The sequence below is a fragment of the Eurypyga helias genome, unplaced genomic scaffold (assembly GCF_000690775.1).
Source record: "Eurypyga helias isolate BGI_N326 unplaced genomic scaffold, ASM69077v1 scaffold2080, whole genome shotgun sequence".
Classification (NCBI taxonomy): domain Eukaryota; kingdom Metazoa; phylum Chordata; class Aves; order Eurypygiformes; family Eurypygidae; genus Eurypyga; species Eurypyga helias.
In genome coordinates, this window is record NW_010226039.1 from 7,747 (window position 1) to 31,851 (window position 24,105).

Here is a 24,105-nt window from a genome sequence, read left to right on the forward strand (position 1 = left end):
GTCACTCTTCAACTGACTGACTCTTGGTAAAATCTGGGCGACTTCTAGTGTAACTGGAACATGCAAGCAATGTCTGAATTTTCAGGCAGCTGCTCTCTTATCTTGGTAGTGTATTTGCAGCTGACATCGTGTTTCTCCTCTCTGCTGAGATAACTCTATCTTTGCTTTTGAAATTCATGAAGAAAGTCTTAGGCAGGCGCACTCCAAACCCCAAAAGGCGAGATACTCAGTTCGAGGAAGTATTTTAGTATGATTTTTTTTCCCCCCGGGGTGTCTTACATGTGGTGGGGTTTTTTGTCTCCAAAAGTGTTGCTTTCTGTTTATCGACGAGCATAACCCGATTTTACATTTGTGTAGATGTGAAGAACTGGAAGCTTTGAAATCATCCCCTTCCTGAACACCATGCTGAGTGACTGCAGCCAGCTGAATTCTTGTGTTTGTCCCTCTGCTTTTCCTTCTGAAATGATAACAAAAAGAAAGATTACTCGTGTCACAGAGCTGCGGTGCAGAAGATGCCTTTTGGTCGTGACTCATTCCGAAATGTAAGCCCACTGAGCATAAGCAATCTGATACTATAGAGGGGTTAGTAAATTCCGATCTGTCCTGGGACGATGTGAATCTTCTTTAATGGGTTGTCACTTGAAGTATGTTGAAGCCAGTGCAAGTATAAAGCCAAATCTCTCTGGTGCTGTCTAACGTCCACCGCTGGCAGCGATTTCAGAAGTGGTGCCGTTCCTTTCAGCTGCTACAGCTTTGTCGTGAGCTGGGTTCCGGCTTCCCAGGATCGCAGGACAACTTAGGCTCTGCTTGGAAGCCCTTTCTTTTAGTGAGTAGATGCTAACTTCAGAGGTTGCGTTTGCGTCTCGTGTCGGTGCATCTCCAGGCTGAGTGCCTTTAGTCCAGATTTGGAAAAAGACGTGACGTGATGGGACCTGACCTGTGGTGCGAGAATTGGTAACTTGGTTTTGCATGAAAACTTGCGCAGATTTTTGAGCCCTCCGGAGAAGAGGGTGGAGTGTTCCTTTTCATGCATCAGTAGAGCAGATCCTACCACGTCCCCAGCATTGAGTAACTACCTGAACATCACTGAAAAAGCTGTAAGATGAAATGTGTGCGTTTCTGCTAGTTTTAGACCGTTCGTAATGAGCTTTTATTGACTAAACCACTGGAAAGCGGGCATCTTCGCCACGTCGTCTTTCAAAGCAATATTTGGGGCATTTGATGCCTTCTCCTCAGACTGTCCTGCTGTTTGATTGGAAAACACTAATGAGGCAAACAGCGTGGCTCCCGCTGATCCATTTTAAAGATATTTAAGCTGCAGATTCCCACGTCGTTAGGGGTGACAGTGGTGTCGAACAGCCAATCCCTATAGCTATGGGCATCATACGCATGATAGCTCTTCAGGTATGGAGCGTGGAGAGCCCACGGGAAGGAGGGCAGAGGTGTTGGATGGGGATGTGTATCAGATCCCTATAGCTGTGGGCATCATACGCACGATAGCTCTTCAGGTATGGAGTGTGGAGAGCCCACGGGAAGGAGGGCGGAGGTGTTGGATGGGGATGTGTATCACACCTGTCAGCTTGTGTGAAAAACTGTGAAGCTACGTAGTTCTGGTGCGGCTTCTACTCACTTAACAAATTGCTCCTAATGACTACAAAAATAGCCTGCCTGGGAATAAAAGCGACCTCAGTTCTTGACGATGCTGTAGAAAAGAAATTCCTAGTGAGATGAGAGTGCGGTGTCACTTTGCAGCGTGAGCGCGTCCCCGGCCGACAGAGCCTGCCCGCTTGGGTAAGCTTTCTGCCTGAGAGGGGGAGCCGGCACGGCTGAAACCAGACCCCAACAGGGCTTAACATCAGGGGACCACCTGGGGCTCCGTGCTTCCATGGTTGGGGTTTTCTGCTGGAAGCAGATGTTTATGGAGTTCGCTTTTCCCTTTGAGCGTGTCCGTGTTGCTGCGTGGGAAGACTGCACCGTGTGTGACTAACAGCCTAATTCGACTCACAGCTAAACCGATGACGGCGACTGACGTGCAGCCTCTCCCAACTCCTTGTAGTCGTCATTGTGTGCTACTTCATCTGTTCACTATGAGCCTTTTAAACCTGGGAGTGTGTATTCCTTTACCTAACCCAACTGACTCGTTATCACTAATTGATATTTATGTAAAACATTGATTAGCCTTTTCCATTAAAAAATAATTGCAACTGAAGGTGTGTTCCACCTCCTTTAACGGATGGGTATTGCGACGTGCTGCAGCATAGTGCTGTGGCTGCCCTGGGCCGACTTTGGGCGTTTCGGTTCTTCACCGCTGCCAGAGCCGGGAAACCTGGCACAGCCCTGGGATAACTCCTGCCCCGACCGCACTGAAACAGAACCCCTGGTACCCAGCTGCCGTGTCCGGGTCGCCCGGCCTTCGCTTGGCTGCTACAGGAAATGTGGGGTTAGGCAAAACAGCATTTGCTTCTTGCCACTTTGGAATGTTTAAGGGGGACGCATGGGTTGTAGTGGCCTTCGGTCCTCCTGCAGCTGCAGGACATCTCCGCTCTGGCAGTGCAGTTGGCGTTTAGTTCCTGCCACTCTTTGCTCTCCCGGTTTGTGAACGTCAGACCCCTGCACGTTTAGTTCCTTTTCTGGGGCTTTTCCGTTTAGGCTGGTGGAAGTGACCTGCTGCAGGCTGCGTGGTGACAGGAAGAGGATGTTCTCAGGAGGCAGCCTGTGGCCTCTTGGCCGCGGCACCTCGCCGTTCGGCTGTGGGTGTGCAGGTGCAGTTTCTGTAGGGGGACCGGGGGCTCCTACTTAGACGCAGCCACGTGCAGAGCTCCTGAACACGTATCCCGCGTGTAGGTTCCCAAGACGGGGAGAATAACACTGCAGGTCTTCCAGAGACAAGGCAGAGCAGCCAGAGCTGCTCTTCTGGCTTCTGCAGGTAATACCTGACGACCAGCTGAGCGTGGGTTGACGTCCCCAGGCAGCAGGGGAAGGTGCCCCAGGCTTGGGGGGGGGCACCTTCCCCTGCCTGGGCACCTATTATGCACAGGCGTAACCCGCTGTTGAAGCATAAAAGGTTTTCCCCTCCTTTTCCTGTCACAGATTAGGTCAAAGGAAACAAGCTATGACCACTGGATCATTTTGCTGCCCTCCTGTTTCCAGAAGCAGCTTCTGCTGCACTGAGGAGGCTGGAGATTCCTACCATGTGACTAGTGGTTGTTCAACAAACCCCCCAGCTGCACAAGAAGTCGGTCACCTGCAGGCTGGGAAGGGCGAAGGTGCCCTTCTCCGTCCCAGAGACCACACAAAAGCAGCCGTACAAGATTACGAAAGCGCTCCGTTATCTCAGACTCCCTCACTCGCTGCCACAGCAGTCGCTATCACCCAACCCAGAGTGGCGCTGGGAGAGGATAAAATGCAGCTCTTGAGGATGGCCAGGGTCTCCCCTGCTCACGTTTGGGTAAAGCCACACGGGAAGACTCTAAGTGGCTTGGCAAATCCTCTTTGCAACTGGAGTTAACTTCCTTTCGGAACTCAGATACCCGACTGGTCGCAGCTTGCAGTAGCAGCTTTATACTGGTCTTTCACCACTACGCTGTGAACACAGAACACAGTAATGACGGTCTCTGTGGTCATCCCTACAGTTACCTTCACGCTGCCTCCCTGCTGGCTGGATTGCCCAGCTCGAGCGATGGATCCCTCCATACACAACCACGTTATGAGCCAAAGCCTTGACGAGCCCCAGAGACACAGCTCCTGCAGACAAACGCGCTCAGCTCTGCCCCCGGGGCAGGCAATTCCAGGAAGTTTGAGGCCATGGCAGGCCAGATAACATGCTAAGCTGTTTCAAGAGTCAGCCCAGCCCTCAGGTTGTGGCAACTCGGAGCTTACAAGAGCTTGTTCCTACATCACCTCCAGTGCACCTGAAGGGGGAAAGACACTTGTTAAGCTCCACAGCCTTCCCCGCTTCGATTAGGGGCAGAGAGCTCCTGGGCTGTAATTCAGGCCTGAAAACACCCCTAGCAAAGCTAAAAGGCACATGGCAAAGCTCCTGCTGCTTAAAAAGCAGCTCTCCTCCACCGCCAGCCCCTGACTGGCTACCAGTTCCCTGGCCGGCACTGAGAGCGTGCGGGAGTGCAAACCCCACTGAGCAAGAGGCACGGCTTGGGGAACCTGCCCGTGCCAGCAGGGACAGAAAGCAGCTTAGGAAGAACACGCAGTGGTGGCACAGCCCTCCAAAGAACGCGTGCTGGAAGGCCCAGCTCCGACACCGCACCAGTAATACACCGCCACCAAAAGGCGGCGGAACTTAGGCTTAAGAAAAAACAGTACGTACACAGGGGGTGAGAAAAGACCTCTTTCCTTGCCTTTATGCTGCATCTAGTTAAGTGCTGGCATAAGGCATCTACCTGGAGCTGGTATCCTAGCAAAGCTAATTGAGTTCAAGTGTGAAGGCTCGTTAGCTGGAGCACGTGCTCTACAAAAAGGCTGGTCTCAGAGGGCCTCTTCCTGAAGAAGCTTCTCAGCAAAGCCGAGTTTCTTCAGGGAAGGTAAGAACTATCACCTTCCCCTTACTGCTTTTTTGTTGTTTCTGTTTTCCTGAGTGCAACATCGTTACCAAGAGCTGTTTCAGCAGGGGGAATTCAGGTGAACTCGTTTTGTGGCAAGTTGTCTGCAGAGAAGTAGGTTTCTTGTTTTTTCCCTTGCCCTGCCTTCACACTCTCTCAGGCCTGTTCTGTTGTTTACAGAGTCTATTTAAAGAACTGAAGGAATGACAATAACGCTAATTACTGATCTAATTCACAACTTACTGTTCAATTTCCATGCAAACAATGCTTGCTACATGGTTTTATTAACACTGGAGAAGGTGTAGGTTACTCACACTTCCATTCTGCCAGTACTCTACAAATGTTACTTTGGAGAAAAAAGTTTGTCACTAACTAAAAAAATCCTGCAATAGGCAACAAGAGGACTATTTATAGTGCTTGGTTTCTGTTGGCTAAATGAGTTCTGAGATCCTGCAGCACCCCAGTGTTGTGATAATCCAGTGGCAGCTGTTCTGCCACAGCAACTGTACCTCATCCAGAAACGATCAGCTCTGTATTTATTAGAGCGAATAAGGGAGTGGAGCCAACCCTTGGTATGCCTGACCACCACCTCGCATCAGGAGGCGATCAGCTCTGAGCCCCCTGCACCTCACCTACCCCCTCCCCTGACTTTATCACACCGGTCCTTCAAAACAGAACTGTAAATAGGAGTCGCTGGAAGCAGCACGTTTCTGACTTATCACTAGTAGGAAAAGCATAGAGTCAGCATTGCGCAAGCACCACCCTTTTTATTAACGATAACGTCCCTTTTTACAGCTTACCCTGCGGTGCCAGGATAGCGAGCCTCCCCTGCGCCAGCCGCTGCTCGAGGCTCCGGGTGCGCTGAGACCGCAGACTGTATTACGCAGGGCTGTCGCAGGACGCGCAACCCAACAAACCTGGTAGCGCGGCAGGTACAGCTATGGGACTCGAGCGTGCCTCGCAGCTCTGGCCCAGGGCTGGCTGGTGAGCGTGGCAGGGAGACTATCCTGGTGGTCACTCTGCTCGCGTGCAGGTCCAACAGATACCGCTGCCTCTCCAGCGACTGGCTGGCGGGAAGGAAAGGAAGGGCCAGTCCAGCTACATGGTGTCAAGAGGTTTCTTCCAGCACGGCTTCCTTCGGTTTCAGGCTAGTTATAAATAAAACGGGGAGGGCAGCAGACAGGTCTCGCAACTGCTCTGATGGGTGACTATGGAAGCGTGTCCTCCGTCCCAGCGCTGGCCGCCTGCTCAGAGGGACTGCCGGGCTATGGAGCCCTTCATGTGCTCCCAGTTGTTGTAGAGAGCGTAGAGGCCAGTAAGCGTCAGACCTGCGATACCACCTCGCGCTACCCCGCGCATTCCACCTGAAAAAGAGAGAGGTTAAAAAACCCCGTTAGAGTTACAGCTGTGAAAAGAGTCAGCTACAGCAACTTCCCAGAAGATGTTCCAAACCAGAGGCATCTTAATGAAACACAGTGTTTCTTTTATGAATAACTTCTTGGAAAAGGCACCGTGCCAACTCTACCCTGCCCTCCAACCTGCTGCCAGGCTCCAGAAAGGTCACACAGAGCCTGACGCCCATGCTGCTGTGCTGACTGCCTCCCAAACCACGTTAGCACTGCGGCCGGAGTGAACCACCCCCCAACACGGAAGCACAGCTGGCTTCTCCCAAATCCTACTTTACCTACTCCATCAACACAGGTGTGTACAGACAGACATGATCTCTTTCTGCTTTAAGAACTCCCTTCAGGGTCTGAGATAAGGAATCGTGTTCACCAGTTAGTCTAGGTTTGGGGAGAAGGAGAAAGGGCAGGAGGGAAGTAAATGAACACACCAGCAGCTGGTGTGGACATGACGGTGGCTGCCAGGGATTGACAAGGGCCATCATGCAGAACTTGGCACAGCTTTTGGGTTTTTGGCATTTTAAAGCCTTTTGAAAAAAACATCATAAAGTAGACAAAAGGGATCAATTGGCAAGAATTTACTAGGGCACACACTGAGCAATTTTCTTTATTCTTACTATTATTAACCTTCAAAATTCTCATCTCACAATGTCAAAATTTGAGTCGCACAGATGATTAAAAAAAAATCTTAAATTTATTTTTTATTGCTTGCCCAAGACTTGAAGCTTTTGCAGGTTGTGAAGGCAATAATACAGTGAGTTTGGCTACTGCCAGTGGCCAGTGCACCTGGCTGGAGCTGGGAGTCAGCTGGCAGCATGACCCCGTTCCACCCACGCAAGGGTTGTGGCGTACAGGGGTAAAAGTAGACTCCTGTTGGTTCTGCTAAACAGCAGAATGTTCCTATCCCTGGGTAGTAGAAAGTGCCTTCGAAAAGCTCCCAGAATGCCCAGAACATGTGAGAGCATGACCCTCAATAAAGCTCCCAGAATGCCCTACGAATGCACAGAACATGTGAGAGCATGACCCTCAACACTAGGAAGCCTCACCGTGCCGGATTCTGCAATGTTCATTGATCCCAGCTGAAGCAAGGTAGATAATGTGTACAGAACAAGGCCAGTTTCTGCTTACAGCCAGATAAAAGCTGCCCCCTTCATTGGTAAAACTGGTGGTGCAATTCAGGTTCCTCAAACTTGAAAAGAAATGCATCTTGGTAATCAGTGATTGTTATTTTTATTCCCCATAAAGTTGTCTTGCAGAACTGCACTTAGGCTTGTAGTGGGGCGGGAAGCTGCTGGCGTCAGCTAGCCTGAGAGAGCCTGTGTTACCTGTGCCGCAAGATTAAACGGATTTCATTGCAGTTGTTAAACCTACTCGCATCTCCCAGGCACGTACTGAAACCAAGAAGGCGCAGAAACGATAGCAGAAGTTGGACTTCGTACTAGAGATCGTGCCTAGCCGCAGCTTCTAGGTACTTCACTGCCAGGCTAGCTGTGACGATTCAGGAGTGTTTTGGGATCTAAGCCTAACTCAGTTGTCTGCCCTAACTGTTGAGAAGTCAACAGCTCTAAGGAAAGCCATATATGCACCTTACGGGCCTAGATCGGGATTTAGGAACATGAATGTAGACTTATTTTTGATAATTCACCCTGCATTTGTTGCACAAAAAGCTTCTCTCAAAAGCCTTTTTCCCCCCAAGGCTGCAGCTGGGTACACACAACTAACCATATGCAAGCAGCTTCTGGCCAAAAGCCACAGGTGAAATTTAAAGGACATTCTGTGCAAAACAAATATTTGAGATAGTTTGCAAAAATACTAACTCCTCGTTACTTTGGCGAAAAATGAATAAAACGTTAGAGCATGATTTTTCTGCTGTTCATATCAGGAAGTTATTGCTCCCCCAAAAAGGGTCTGAACCATTGCGTTGTGGAACATTCTCATAGAACACATGCAGTACAGAGCTACAACTCTCCCCTCCGGTTCAGTTCCTCTCCTTTCCCCTTAAAATTCTATTCTTCCTATGGTAGGTTGAAGACTGATCAAGCCTGGTTCCAGATTCTGTGAAGCCTTTACTAACAGAGTGGTCAGGCATTGGAACAGGCTGCCCAGGGAAGTGGTGGAGTCACCATCCCTGGAAGTGTTTAAGGAATGTGTAGATGTGGTGCTTGAGGACATGGTCTAGGGGGTATGGCAGTGTTGGGCTGATGGTTGGACTGGATGATCTTAGAGGTCTTTTCCAACCTGTGTGATTCTGTGAAGTCAGGACTGCTCAGGAAAATGATCTTCTCTAATTTGGGTAGCTGAGCCCCTGTCTAGCATCCGTGCAGACCTGGACACAGTGCTGCTAAAACACACTGCTCCTAACACAAACCATGTTAACAGTGTCACGTGCTGAGGTCAGCAACGTGAGGATGGCAGCTCTGAATCCGCCTACAAAGCATCAATCACTGGGCCCAAGCAGCCTGTGGGTCTCGCAGGCAACTTGGGGCCCCCTGGGCTTTGCTGGAGGAAGTGTTTCAGGCAGCCTGGGTCAGGAACAGGAACTAAACTTGTGCAGCTGGTCTAGTGCGTTACTGAGCAAGTAGGAAAAAAATCCAAGAAAACATGTAAGAAACATTTCTTAGCAGGCTCCCCATGCCTCTGCTGCAAAATTTTACCAGTCAACTGTTTTGTAGCAGTTACACCTGGTTTCTGAACTATGCACATGCAAGAAAGGGCGAGAGAAAACTGTCCTTTCCCTGACTGGTTAGGTTTGCATCCGTGTAAATACCCCCAGGTCTGCAGCAGACTCCAAGCAGCAATGCACTGTAGGCTGCAGCCCAGTTGCTGGGCAGGAAATGTTAAGCCCTCTGAGAAGATTACCTTGTTTAAAAAAAGAGTTCTCCACTCCCATCCCAGCTGTGTTTGCATGATACACCACCTTCCCACCCCTCCTCTGCAAGGCTCTGATAGCAGGTCTGCCTTGACAAACCCTGCTAGAAACACGGCTCTAAGCCTCTAATGCTGCATGGCTGAGGAAGATAACGTAAAGTTCCGGCTGACAGGCATTGCTGAAAGCAGCTATTTTGAGATGAGGCAACTTGCGCAATAATGGAGAACTGCTATGGCCTTCCAAAGATGCATCTGAGACTCCCTCAATGAGAATTTAGTTCTCTGGCTTTAGCTGCTGCACCCCTTCAGCACAGGGCATTTTCCCTCTTGCGTGCATTTAGAACAGGTTTCCGAGTGCACTCTGCAAAGACAAAGGGAGTGCTGATAGCGTTGCATTTCTTCACCGCACCATCCGCTCCTAACGCTGAATCTGAGCTGCAGAGTAGGTAAACCCATTACCTACACTGCACCATGTGAGGGCAGAATCTTCCATCTAGGACCTTACAGTTTCTATTTCCAGCGTATGTTACTCCTGAGGCAGTTCCTGGGGTGTTTAAAGCGAGAACCACGCAACAGCAAGCATTAGAAATAACTTAACTGAACACCCAGACCCACGTATTGGTGCCAAACAAAAGCAGCGTCATCGCTGTGATTAGTTTTCTGCCTCCCAAACTCTCAGATAATCCAAACGCAGTTTCTTTCCCTTCAGGGCTTCCAGGAACAAAAACACTTTTAAAGGGCTTGAGTTTTCAGACGTACAACACCGCCTCAGTTTTGCTCCAAACTCAAGCACAGTGGCAGCTAACCAGTCCCTCTGGGCCATCAGGCAGACATTGGTTTGAACCTCTGTGGGTGGTCCTGCATCAGTAGAAAATTCAAACCGTTTCCTCCTGCCGCCCCACACAGTCATTTTATGAAATCCTCTAAGTGTGGGGAAAGGCTGTGGGTACAGAAATTACTGAGGAAGCTAACAAACTTCTTTTCGCAAACAAGATGCGTTCCAGCAAAGCATGTTCCACTTTCATATTGCTGCAGTTCTTGTGGTTAAAATACAGAAACAGCAAAGCTTGAAAGAGGGAAAAATTCCCTGTAGTTAGTGTGGTGTGAAGGCTAAATTACAACCAGGAGGAATTCACAATTCAAGTTACAAGTATTAAAGCTGTTGAGATTACCTTGCAGCATTAGTAAACCCCTGTTTTCTCACCGAGTGAAAGCAGCAGTGCCTGACTGGCAGGAGACCGACCGCTTCAGCTACTGGGAACAGCAGCAGGAACCCTGCAAATCCCTGCAGCCCTGGGCACTGTTTCTGTTCAGCAGAGCTGGGAGGAAGGCAGCACTGCTCTCGGTGGCCACACGTATTCTCAAATGTTAGCCCTCAAGTAACAAAGCCTCAGCAAGTTACTACCTGTAGTGCCTGCCTGTATTTTACTCTTATCTCCTATTTCAGACCTGAAACAAAATTCTTTCACTAAACACCGTTTGATTAACAGTCCTGTGGACATGTTATGTTCAAAGCAGGTTTTAACAGAGGTTCTTAATTTCTAAAATGCCTGGCAGCCCTTAAATTCAAAGTTCAGAAGCAAATCCTTTATTTGCTTTCTTCCAAATAATGCAGAAAAATATTCCAGGGCCTTGCTTGCAGCAGTCTGTAAAAAGTTATTCTCTCTTCCCCCTCACCAAACAAACAAAAAACCCCTGTCTGGCCCAAAGAAAAACACAAATTGATTCCAAATGGGTTTCTATAGCTCAGATAGTAGTTAGCTAAGACAACTGCCCTGAACTTCTACCCACTGAATGTCAAAACTGATCTTTAGCTCTGGTCAGACTTTACTGCTAGCAATAAAACATTTAGCCCTTCTTAATTAATTAATGATGTATTGACTTTTCGGGGTTGTGTTCTGAGGTCCTAAAATGACAACAATTCCCTTCGGCTGTTGCTAGGATGCCATTCTCTTCAGATGCACACCGGTTTATGCCAAATCACGTAACATGCACTGTGCAGAAGGCATGAGATGCTCTATCTAGTATCAGGTTCCTCCAGCACAGAAGTACTATAGGCAGAGGAATTCAGTTTGTCCAAAGCATTACTTCAGTTTTGTTCCTGTTTTCCCTCATCTCAAGAAAAAAAAAATCAGAGAAAAAGAACACTACAACCTGTGTAATCCTCAGATAAGAGGTAAAGGTTATTTAACTTTTTTGCTTACTGAAGTCTCTGTCAGGCTTTCAATGAGAAATTCATGGCTGTCACATTGGCTCAGACCAAAGTCCCACCTGGCTCAGTATCTTTTTCCTGAGTGATCAATCCTGCGTGCTTGAGGAGGAATATGAGATCCTCAGCCAGCTGTGCTTTTGTGATATGATCATAGAATCATAGAATGGTTAGGGTTGGAAGGGACCTTAAAGATCATCTAGTTCCATGATACTTGGAACCACGTGTATTTTCATGGTGGGAGGGGGTAACAGTGACAGAGTGCACAGGGACAAGCATCTTTTTGATATTTTTGCTACTTTCAGACTAATACAATTATGAAAAAACAAAATAAATACGTTTGATTTAGAGAAGAGGTTGAAAACATGCAAGAGGACTAAATATTTGTTTAAGATATGTTAGTATTTGTGCTTTGTAACGTTTATCAGAAAAAACTTGGCATAACAGATCTTAATTTCTGCCTCTGCTTGAAATTGAAGAACAAAACCCAGTATCTTATAAAACGGAAAAGCCATCCTCGTGGGCTTAGGGTACCAGACTCCCTTTTAGCAAAACTCAAGCAGGGCTGACTAAGTTGGAACATTTCTCCTACACAGGCCACTGGCAAAGGAACACAAAGGGTTTTCTTTCATCCATCACTCAACTTCTACCCAAAACATCCAGTTAAGTGGTGAGCTCAAAATGCAGCTTCCATAAAGTTGCATGTCTAGTCTAACAGGTTTGTACTCCCATTGGTACATTTGGGCTAAAATCTAGTAAGCAATCTTGGGATTAAACTTCACTTCGGGTAAGTGTGAAAGCTAGAGACCACTTTGGTCAAAGGGATCAGCTAGTATGCTGTTTTCAAGCTCCTCAAATCAGTTTTACTTTCCCACACTGTTCAGCACCGGTTAGCCTGAGCCACGCGGTACGCAGAGACTGATTCCAGCTAACGCCTGGCTTGTAACAGCAAGTTACCGGGACCTGACTCAGCCCACGGGGGACCATCGGAAGTCTGGGGGCCTTAACTTCACATTTTAGTCACTTGAAATGGGGAACTTGGCGTGACGAATGCCACTTCCAGTGAACACAGGAGGGCTGAACGCCCACAGCCCTCGCTCACTCTTTTATCTTCGCACACACAAGGTGCGTGTTAGGTCCCCATCCTCAGAACCGCTCACGGTCTAATGGCTTGAGAACGTGGGCCTTTTGGATGGCCTTTTTTTGCTTGACCGCTGGCATTTTGGTAATGATTAACACCTCTACAAGGACAGATTGAGAAAACTGGGACCAGTTTGGGGTGACAGAGCTCAGCCTTCAGAAAGTCTTCCCATGACTTTTTTTTTCCCTGTCCACTCCACTCCCTCAGCAAAGGCTTAACCATTTGTTGCAGAAACTCAGTCTAGGCTTCGTAGCGTACACAGTATTATTTTTCAGTGCAGCAGGGTTGCTGATGTGTTTCTCCCCTCAGTGCTTTGTTTAAACATGAACCAGGAAGTCGCCATAAAAAACCTGCCATACTTTGTATAGTTTGTTCTTATATATATTCATGATCTCTTTACAAAGCAGGGATTACGGCAGTGGGGAAGCAGAGTGTTCGAACAGCACTGCCTCCAACTCTGTAACCAGCCTCTGTGGGCTACAGAACAGCCTTGGTCTGAAATGGTGTGTTTGTGGGAGTTTCCAGCTGACACTAAAATATGGGGATTTATAACAGAAATGTCCCTGAAAGCTTTCAAGTGTTCCTTTTTTAACGCCAACACGACATGGCATTCTGTGTAAGACAGGAACTGATTACGATCTTGATATACATCACAGAAGCGAACTGATCATTTGCATATGGTCTAAATACTCGTGGGGTTTTTGCCAGATACATACTGATGCTGGGTAAAGCCATAAATGAGATGGAATGTTTACCATACAGAATTAGGAAGGGCATTCTGGCAAAAGGTGACGAGAGGAAGCACGGGAGAAGCAGAAAGAGGGACAGAGCATGAAAGAAAAGAAAAAAAGGAAAATAAGCATGGAATTGAATTACTCTGTCAGTGCTGCCATTAGCTCAGTAGATCTCATGTTACAAAAGTTCCACTATGCTCTGGTAAGAAAAACTTTTGTAGTGTCAGATGACTGTGCATGTGACTGCAGTTATCCATGGCTGCACTGCGCCAAGATTAGACATAATGCCAGCTCTATACTCCTGAAAGGTATGGGGAGGAAGCCTCAGTTGGGGTGTAGGATGGCAGTTCTCCTTCTTAATCACTTCCTACAGAAAATCCTGGACTTCTGCACTGCTACCCTAGCCAGCAGTTGTTGGTAATCTGGCATATCGCCCACGAAATCCCAAGTAAGCAGTTGATTGCAAGAGCTGTGTGCTCTTGCGAGGTGAAGTGCACAAGCTAGTATTTGTGAAGGCTGCTGAAGTCAATTATTTTTGGCTTAACTGGTCTAGATCAAGAGGAAAATAAGACTCCTCAAACTGTCTTGCACCATACATAAAGCTGGCCTTCAGGATCACTTCTAAGACATTTAAGCTCAGTTAGATATGTAAAAGTACATAGGTTAAATCTTGCACTCTCTCTCCAGAAAAATGCAGGTGAATCATACAGCCAGACCTTCACTGAGGTACTAAAAACTTACCCTTTTTCTCTGTGGTACCCAGCAGTCCCTAAAACATGATCCAATTGTTGAGCTTGGAGTATGTGTTAACAGGTGTTCTGCTGATGAAGCTCAGACCCTCTCTTCTGCAAATAATTCGGTATGCATCAGCAAACTAACCTTAAATCCATGCTGTTCTCAAATAACACTGTTTGTTGGTTCTGACCACTGTGCAAAGACTAGAGTCCTACCACAAGGCAACAGTTTCACAAACAGCTAAGTAATAACTGTATAAATGTATCCGTTTCTCTCTGTGGGTAGTTTTTTTGCAGTCGGTGGTACTATCACATGAATCAGTTGTACAAAGTTTCATCTTGATGAAGTCAAGCTGTGTTCTGTGTATTCCTGCCCTGCCCCCTTTCACTTTATCTGTGTCCACTCAGGGACTTGAGAAACCATTGGTTTTACTCCTGCTAGACCTGAAAAACATGGCTAAGAATGAGCTGAGTATGTATTTATACCATCTCACTATAAATCTGAATAAACATTTGCGTGTTTATTCAGTATGTATGTGTAACAGACATAATTTGGGTCTCATGGGTACAGTTAGTCCTGTGCAAGTTGGAAAGAATCCAATTTAATTCACCTGTTTTTTTTTTTTAATTTAAGGGCAAGGTTTCCTTAAGCAGTTTTAGCCGTGTGAGTAATACTGCATGGGTTAGGGGATATTGAACTAATAGGTCCGAGTTCCCAGCGTAGCACTTTTACACTGCCAATTTTCAGAGCAAGGCAGTAGTTAGTAAAAGTAACAAGAATCCTAATAACTAGGATAAAGCGCAAGAGGAGTGAAACAAAAAAACATTTTGCAACTCTACCAGTGCTTTTGTATAGCATTCCTGTCAAGGTTCCAGCAGCTATGGTATTCAGGTCATCTTCTGCGCCTCGTGTTTTTTCAATGATGACTCCGAACGCGCTGTAAAGTAGAGCTGGGAAAGAAAAACATTAAAAACCATCAAGTTAAAACTCCCATTCTCTGAGACACGAGGCTTAGAATGCAGGCTCGGTGTAAATATCTAGACTATGCTTCTGAAGCACAGATTTTCTCTTTAAATAAAGGGGGGGGGAATCCCCTGACAATTCTCATCTTCAGTGTTTTTTTCCAGACCTGTTCATATTATACTGATAATTGTTCTTTCTCTAGCGGTAGTTTAGTTAGAAAGTAGCATTCTAGGCTGGCTGGAAGAGGCTTCAAGCAACCTGGTCTAGTGGAAGGTGTCCCTGCCCATGGCAGGGGGGTTGGAACTGGATGATCTTTAAGATCCCTTCTAACCCAAACCACTCTGTGATTTTTCATGACATCTAGTACTGCCTCAAAACACGATAAATATGTGATATAAAGCACTGAATGAAGTTTTAGCCCATTTTGCTAGTTCAAATTAGTTTAAAAACTTTTGGGGGTTTAACTTTGTACTGGCAGGCTTTATACTGTCTTCTGTGAATGCCATGACACTGACCACCACCACCTAGGTAGCAGAGAAAATTGTTGCCCATGTCTGACCAAGATGAAATGCAAATTCAGTGCAACATTCAGATTATGTTGTCTAGGGCTGGAGAACAACAGCCTACATTTCCCCTACTATGACTATTAGACTACCTGGGATTTGACATTTACAGCTACTTCACCTCTGTCTGCGTATGAAAACTTTGTCCCTGAAGGGCCTTTTGCTTTGAGACAACTCTGGGGACTGTCCTGGAAAGGACTGGAAAGAGAAATGCACTGGCTTTTAGTACAGATGCATATATAATCTAAGTCTTTTGATTAAGGGAGAAGGCACACTCATCCTCACCCTCACGCTATAATCGTATTTCACGCTGACAAAGAACACTAGAGCATGCCATCGTTTTCAAGTGATAAAGACACCACACCACTTTAATTCTCGTCCTCCAAGAATCCGAAATCTTTACTTCTGCTAAAAAGCATGTAAATCCTTCATGAGCAACCATATTAATGTCGATGAGTTGAACAGCAGCATCTTTCTCTGTTCAGCGTAGGCAATGATATTTCACCTTGTCTTAGCAGCACGGAGTATTAACAATGAGGGGAAGGAAAAGCTGAATTCAACAACGTTTTTTAAAATACTCTAACGCAAATGCTGCTACCTCTGTTCAGGAACAGCATGACAAAAATTGTCAGCAGTGACAGAAGGAATCTTTGAGGCACAGAAATGCTGCACAAGCAAAGTAAGATGCAAAAATACTTAAGCTCCATGGAAAGAACTTCTCTGGTAGCTAGGACAAGGCAGAACTATACCAAATCCCAAAATACCAAGTTGTGCTTAACTCTGTGACTTGGGAGACCATGTTTAATAAGAAAAATAACAATTTGTTACTGAAATTCACAAACATTTTCTTGAGTAATCTTTCTTGAAACACAGCTGGAAAAACCTGTTAATATGTCACTCAGCCTGGAACCTTGAACTGCAGTATGCCTGCATCTCGGTTTTTCAGACATGTTTTGATTATGTTTGGAACAGAAAATAAGAACAGAAACCCACCACAAAACTCAGTGGGCAATATGCATCTCTTAGGAGAAGTGCCATCCTCCCTGTAGTTCAGAATCCCATGTCTAACTCTGGTCTCTAAGTTATGCCTCAAAAGCTGATGTCTGAGTTAAAAGGCAAGCTGATCTACTCCGCAGAAATAAGACTGAAACAAAACATATTAAATGCAACTTAGCCTGTTCTCTGATACCCTTTTCAAATTTCAGGTATATACAGACTGGGTTACAACGTGATGTAATCTCTGTTTTAAATATTGCTGATTTCTCTTCCACTACCACTTTGTGGGGCAATGAGTTCCATCATTAATCTTACATAATTCCAGCAGTTCTGGATTTCTCCTTTCAAAGTAACTGAGCACCCTTTGGTCTTTTAAGACTGGAGGAGGAGAAGCCAAAGGGCTTGTATTCTCTAAGGATTATTAATCATTCCACTGGCTTTTATGAAATTATCTGTAGTGGTTTTCTGAGACAACTGGTGTGATTTTATTTCTCATCCGCTCCCCAACCAATCCTCAGTCCTCAGAAGTTTTTCTCATACATCAGGCTTTTGATTATCTTCTCTCTTTTTTCCTAACCCGTATTAGTTATAAGCAACATTTAAAGTGGGTGGTATCCTACGTGATTTTTCCAGCAGAGCTACCATCATAAAAGGATAAATCTTTGTAGTCACTATCACATTTCTCCTACAGATAAACATTTTGTTGACTCTTTAACTGGCAACAGACATCAGCAGTTGCTCACAAGACCACGGAGTCTCTTCCTGGGTTATTAAAGTTAATTCAGAAGCATTCAATTATATTTTTTTGCCTTAAGTTATGAATCGACCAGAATTTATTAACAAGTAAGTATTATCTATAATTTTCAGTTATTCCTGTTACTATGCAGCTAGAGTTCTTATTTGTAATATACTAAAAATTTCAGGGTTTAATTGCAGGGTTTTGTCTACTTAAATCTTCAAATCCTATTTTAGCCTTTACTTTCCTTTTTTAATGTCTACTGAATTGCTCCCATCTCCCAGAGAGAAAAACCTGCAGTCTTTCATTATGAAATCCATCAGGAAAACTTAGAGAATACATTTTCCCATCAAACAGTTACATCTTTAAATTGTTTTCTCTACAAAGTAATGAGTTTACTTACCCAGAGATCCCAGAGTGTTAGCCCATAATGCTCCTTGCCTTGTCACCATATTTAGAATCCTATAAAGGAGTTAAAACGTCATTAAAACCCTTAGGTCTCTGTGTTTACACCGAGGCAGTGTTTATGACAGTAGGTGCAATGTGTTTACACTATATGTTTTATTAATAAAACTGGAACAATGAACCAAAAGCCCTTCAAAACGTAACAGTAATGAAGAGCACACAGCTTGGTAATACATAATCTCCTCTATCATGCATACTACAAACAGTAATGCAGGCAAACTGAAGGTAAATACTTAGTCCTGTCAAGTCTTAAGAAAATCTTTCTCTCTTCTGAAGTCAAACTTGCACCTTACTGAGAACCCAATCTCTTCCCTTTAGGTGACTTTCTAACCCTAGCTGATAAATGTTCCATAAGTGGTGACTACACATAGGTACTGAAAATGACTGACAGACTTATGCTGACTTAACTGGGTAAAAGAGCTCCAAGAAAGCTGGAGAGCTCTTCTGAAAGGTGTAAGCAATACAAGGACCAGGTGGTGGGAAGCATGGCAATGCCCGAACAAACAGCGTAGGTATTAAAAGCAAGTTGGGAAGAAAAGAGGCATTTCCATCTGTGAAACCTGGCACCCAACGAAAGATAGAGCACCCCGAGTGTTTCTGTATGTATGCTTCCGGACTAGCACTAAAGAAGGAAAGCAGATCTTCAGTGCACTCTCAGGGAAGCACAGTGCCACTTCCTTTTGGCATCAGCTGTCTCCAGATCGGTGACAATGGCAGCCAGAAGAAATGGCTGATCTTTATCTCCCAGCAGTGTAACACTATCACAGGCACAGTACTGCTCTGGACAGCTGACTACCACTGGAACTTAGCTTATCATTTAAAGCAGTGAAAGTATCACACATTGTTCCTTCTGATTTGAGTTCATTTTCCACTGCTTTCCCTTTTTCATAATTTTCATTAGGAGACACAGGCCATTGCTGAATACGGTTAGGTAATGAGCTAAACAATAATGGAAAACTTCATTTTGAAGCAAGAGAAAAAAAACCTCAAGAGGCAAGGGTATCAACCATCTCCCCTAATTACATCTCCCATTTTGTTAACATTACATCAATTCTGAATTGCTGAGAAAATTAGTATTTTTAACTACGAGGACACACTGTGAGCTACTTGATGACAGGGGATTAACATCAAAATTCAAATTCATTAAAAAAAAAAAATTGTATACATCAGGGCTAAATTCGAAGGAACAAAGGTCTAGGCAAGTCTCTTCCCTGCACGTGACGAGGAAAACGTGGAAGGGACTGAACACACAAGGTGACGACCTTCACCAGGCGGCCTCCTGTGAAGGACAGTGGCATGCAGCAGTGTGTACACTGCCTGCCACCTGCCGGGCTCTACCCTCAAAGCCTGCACTTACACCACCCTCTGTCCCACTCCTTCATTTCAGACACGCACGGTTCTTCTCATCTAGGACATTATGGAAGTGTCATGACTGTAGTGGGGAACTTGGGTCCATCTCTTATTCTAGAGACGGTGAAGAAGGGGATGAAGAATACAGAAACAGAAATTAAAAAGGAGCAGAGCCAATGCAAACTGTACTAGGATATATTAAATTTCTTCTCTAAAATTCCCTTTTTCCAAAGTATTGTGGGACTGAAAATGGTTTCCCCCAATGTGCTGGTTTTAGCTGGGACAGTTACTGTTCTTCATGGTAGCTAGTGTGAGGCTACATTTTGGATTTGTGTGAGGCTGTGTTTTGGATCTGTGCTGAGTTCTGGTAACACTGGTGGTTTTAGTTGTTCCTAAGGAGAGTTTGTACCAAGTCAAGCACTTCTTCAATTTCTGATGCTGTGCCTGTGTTTCCAACTTCTCTACAAGAAGCTGGGAGGGGGCACAGGCAGGACAGCTAATCCAAACTGTCCAAAGGGACATTTCATGCCATAAAACATTATGCTCAGTATGTAAGTTGGCCAGGGGTGGGCACTCTCGCCCCATCTCTGGCTTTTGGTTGGTCGGCAGGTGCTGAGCAGCTGTATCATTTGTTTCCTTTTCTGTTATTTTACTTACATATTATCAGTACTCTTAGTATTATTGGTATAATTATTTTAATTCATTTACTTTAAATTATTAAATTATTCTCTTCTAAACCCACGAGTTTCCTTGTCTTTTCCTCAGAATCTCCTCCTCCCCTGGAGGGAGGGGTGGGGAGGGGAGCAAGTGGCCGCGTGGTGCTTAGTTGCTGGCTGGCATTAACCATGATAGTTATTTTACACCTCTGGTTTCCTATGTCTCCTTCACAGGCACTTAAGTTTTCTTATAGTTCTGTTTAAACTACCAATAATCCTATAAGGAGAAGCATACTGCAGGAAAAAATACGTTCCTGTATTTACTGCATTCTTTCAAACAATCCGGTCAGGTGGAAAGCTGGGAATGCCATGGGTGTTTGTGGATGTTGTAATCCAGAACAAATTCCACCACGCAACACTTGCTCAGCAGCACGCACCGATGTCATCCCTAATGCACACGCAGGCAGGCCCAGCTTCTGCGTTTTAATCTCTTCCTGGTTTTGGAAAGTTTGGGAAAGAAGAGAGAACTTGCTCTCAGGTTAAGTGACAGCAAAAAAATAGATCAAACCAAAGCGTACTGCTTCTGGAAATAAAAACACTGTTTTGACTTTGAAGTAGATTTCCAGTAAATATCAAAGTAGTAATTAATTCTCAAATATTTAAGTAAGTCAGGGGATGTACCAATTGTCACTAAATGAAAAGCAAAAAGCTTGAACTGAGCATCATTACAACAAAAAACTTTTCATAGAATTCATAGAATGAATTCACAGAATGGTTTGTGTTGGAAGGGACCTCAAAGCCCACCCAGTTCCACCCCCCCTGCCATGGGCGGGGACACCTTCCACTAGACCAGGTTGCTCAAAGCCTCATCCAGCCTGGCCTTGAACACTTCCAGGGATGGGGCATCCGCAGCTTCTCTGGGCAACCTGTTCCACTGCCTCACCACGCTTACCCTGAAGAATTTCTTCCTGATATCTAATCTAAATCTCCCCACTTTCAATTTAAACCCATTACCCCTTGTCCTGTCACTACATGCCCTTGTGGAAGTCCCCACCCAGCTTCCTTGCAGGCCCCTTCAGGTACTGGAAAGTTGCTCAATGAAGACCAACACTGACTCTCATCTGTACACACTAAAACCACAAAAATAGATTTAGTTTTGCAGGATATCCAGGTCTGACTGTAAGTATTGGAAGAAGCAATTCTGTCACTAAGATGTACTTTTTTTGGAGATTAAACACTTACTGTACATTTCTAGGTTTTGACCACGCCATATTCTGTGTTTCCTTCAAGCCAAGTCGCAAACCATTCAGCGCACCAAATGCTGCCCCTAGTCAGTACAATATCAGCTGTTACTTTTTCAGAAGAAGAAAAAGGAACAAAACAATACTAGAAGCAAATTCTGCGAACAGGCTTCAGAGTACAGACTGAAGTTAAATAGCTGTTTATGTAAAACTAAATTGCAGAACAAGACTTATAATCTTGTCAACTCCTGCAGTACATTGGTGTTACATGCACAGCTGGGAAAGTGAAAAACACTACACCTACCCGTCATACAACATCCTCCGATGGTAAAAAAGGCCAGCTCAAATCTGCCTCGAGTTTTGTTGGCTCCTGTGGGCAAGATAAACTCATCTGTGTCCTAGGAGAAAACAAAACAAACACCTTTGTATTATCCAGGTGTACCTACTTCAAAATATCTTAAATTTTTTTCTTCAATCCTTACAATGAACTAAAGAGAAAGCAGAGTTTCTGGAAAAACTGCATTTGTACTGAAAAGTTATTTCCTTGCACTGAAATAAGTGGCCTATTTTGAAAACATGTAAAAAGGAAGGAATAAATTCAAAACTGGTGATGATCAGGCATGAAATACACGAGGTCGGTAGTTTTTTCTACTTGTGCATCTTTCTCCCACAGGGACAGGCTTGTGTTCTTGCATATCAATTTGGTCTACAAAGATGAACAGCCAGAGAAACAGGCCGATGACTAGCATTTGTGTAGAGGTAATGTGCTTAAAAAAGCACTTTTTTAATGAAACATTGACAAGATGCACCTGTGCTGATAAGCAGGAAGGTCTTTTTTTTTTATGCTTCTGTGCTCTCCAGTCATAGTATTATTCACCCATTATTTAACTGACATGTGACCATGACAACTGCAACCTCATGTAATTGCATTCTAAGGGCTTTTCTTAGTCAATACTTCATACTACATATGGATGGCAATAAAGAAAAAAAATACAGCTTCCAAAATTGTGAATACTTTATCAATAATCTAAACCTGTAATATGGTTTCTATCTTCCCTATAACTAGGTACTTGGAGAAATTAAGTGTGTACCCTAGTTAGCAGTTCCTTACAGTTTTCAGTATTGTCCAAAAAGTCAAGATGAAGCAATCGCTGTCTGTATGGAACCTGTATGTTTCTACAGAGACAACAACCTAGGAGGCCCACCCTCTGGGTTTTTGACAAAGGCTGGCATGCTATTTTATAATGGATACCTGCTGAAGTTAACAAAGGCATTGCAGAAAACACGTTGCTTTGTGTCTGCATGAATGGACTAACAAAGACAGTGGGGTTTTAAGTCATGAGTACCACTGTAGCATTCGTTATTATGGGAAGGCTGGGATCAAAATGTAAGGTTCTCAACAGTAAGGCTGACTTTCCCTCTGCATTCTGAAAGCAAATGGATGGTCTTTACATACAGGAGACCCCCACCCCTCTACGCACACCTTCACAGACAACCCCATTTCAAAGGCTAATAATTAAAAGTTCTTATATTTCAAAATATTAGCTCTGTGCTTTTCCTTGAATTTTTAAAATCACAGAATGGCCAAGGTTGCATGGGACTGGTCGAGACCATTTATTGCAAGCAATTGCTGATAGCAGGGTCAGCTAGTGCTGGTTGCCGTGGCTGCACCCAGGTTTCACATATCCCTGAGGATGGAGACCCCATGGCTTGTCTTGTTTAAGTAAAAAAGTTTTTTCTCACACTGAAATGGAATTCCCTTTTACTGCAATGTACTTGCTAGTGCTAAGCATAAAGAGCAGTGAAGTGTTAACACAAACTGTAGCCTCTAGTGTTACGTCAATATGTATTTTTAGAACTGTTTTATAAGTTACTCATGACACTAATGCCAATTCCTTCTTTTCTTTTAAAGCAAGGGTGGTTTTTGGTTTTTTTTTTTAATTGGTAGGTTTAAAAAAAAAAAAATCTATTAGTATACACACACTTGGTTCCAAAAGCTCTTGTTATACCATCTTTAACACCAATGTGTTCACAGATATACTACTAAACGAGACAGCTTTAGAAGGTATTTTCAGAAGAGGGCTAAAGCATCACTTAGCATTTTTTTGACTGCTCAACAACAGCAAGCAAGATAATTGTGCTAGTGAATCCACTTCAGAGGCGTATCCCGTTTTCTACCACTATGGGAATGTTATGTTGTAAGCTTGACAACAGCTTCTAGTGAAAGAGAAATATAATAAACAGCTCCCAAAAGTGCATTCAGAGCTTTCCACTTACAAAAGAAGCAGTGAGCCCGTGTACCATGAAACAAAAGGCACACAAATTAGCAGATACAACTGTTGACCTTCAGTGCTACTTCTGCAAAATCTCATGTTCTCATATAATATAATCCATGTTTATATAAATATATAGAAAATATCAACTAAATAAAATCATTAAGACATGCATCCTTATTGGCTAACTTAAAACTATTCAGCTATAGTTAATATTGCTGAAAAAGGAAAACACAGGATTTAAATTTCTTTTATATTCCTTACAGTTTCCTGTGGGCCATCACGTTATGTTAACTAATATTATGCTGTGTAAGTATGATAGCAACATTGTTCTGTAGCATAAACCATACAGCTCTACTTCATGATGGTCTCCCTTCAGCTGGGAAATGACATATGGAAAGTGGTGTGAAATTCATTGCTACTGCGATGAGGGCACATATGCCAACAAAGCCTGTATCAGGTCTGGGGTTTGGCTGAACACCATGTAAACTGACCAATCTCATGACAGTACAGAAAGCTAATCCATCAAGAGTGTGGAGAGTTTCTAGCTGACTGAAGTGGCTCAGTGGAGGGTGTGACAAATGCCAGCACTTGTGCAAGGGTACGCTGGGGTTGTATGCCTTAGTGTAGGGAGGGAGACACCCTTTTCAATACCAGCAGGCTTACATTGACACAACAGTCTTCCTTATCCTCGGTATTAAAACCATTTTTCTTCTCCTAAATGCCATGGCACTGCAAGCTTTGACTAGGAACAATACTGAAAAATTCGTTCTTTCCAACTGTTCATCAGTTATGAATTCAGTACACCCTGAGCAGCACTGCAGGATTTCTGAGGTCTTCGCATATGGCACATGGACATGTAAACAATGGAATCGAGTTCAACACAACACAAACAAGTCGTCTCTCACCTGTACTAGATACCTGGGATCCAAGTTTAAATACGGGGACAACGGACTCATTCCAGTAACTGAAAGGAAAAAAAATAGAATACTTCAATACCAATTTCCCATCCGGTAAGTTAAAAGGGGGCAGACCTCGTGCGCGGAAGCAGTGAAAACGGTGCCATTAGGTTGCGCAACCGATTAAAACACGACACCGACTGAAAACCTCGTTTCCAGGAAGCGCTACAGGAGCGGCACGGCTGGAATGGACACAACGTCTCCGCATCCGTGCCCGTCGCAACATGCCGCCACCGCCGAGGGTCCGGCTGTAGCGG

General features: G+C 44.7%; 1 protein-coding gene across 1 annotated transcript; it reads right to left on the reverse strand.

The window, feature by feature from the left end:
• Window positions 1-5,472: 5,472 nt before the first annotated feature.
• Window positions 5,473-23,848, reverse strand: TIMM23 (translocase of inner mitochondrial membrane 23 homolog (yeast)). The gene is made up of 6 exons (XM_010151173.1): window positions 23,798-23,848; window positions 20,921-21,014; window positions 20,618-20,702; window positions 17,308-17,366; window positions 14,486-14,596; window positions 5,473-5,920 (listed from the first exon to the last, which is right to left on the reverse strand). Exons 1-6 carry the CDS (start codon window positions 23,846-23,848, stop codon window positions 5,805-5,807), a joined length of 516 nt encoding a protein of 171 aa, XP_010149475.1. The 3' UTR covers window positions 5,473-5,804.
• Between the last annotated feature and the right edge of the window lie 257 nt (window positions 23,849-24,105).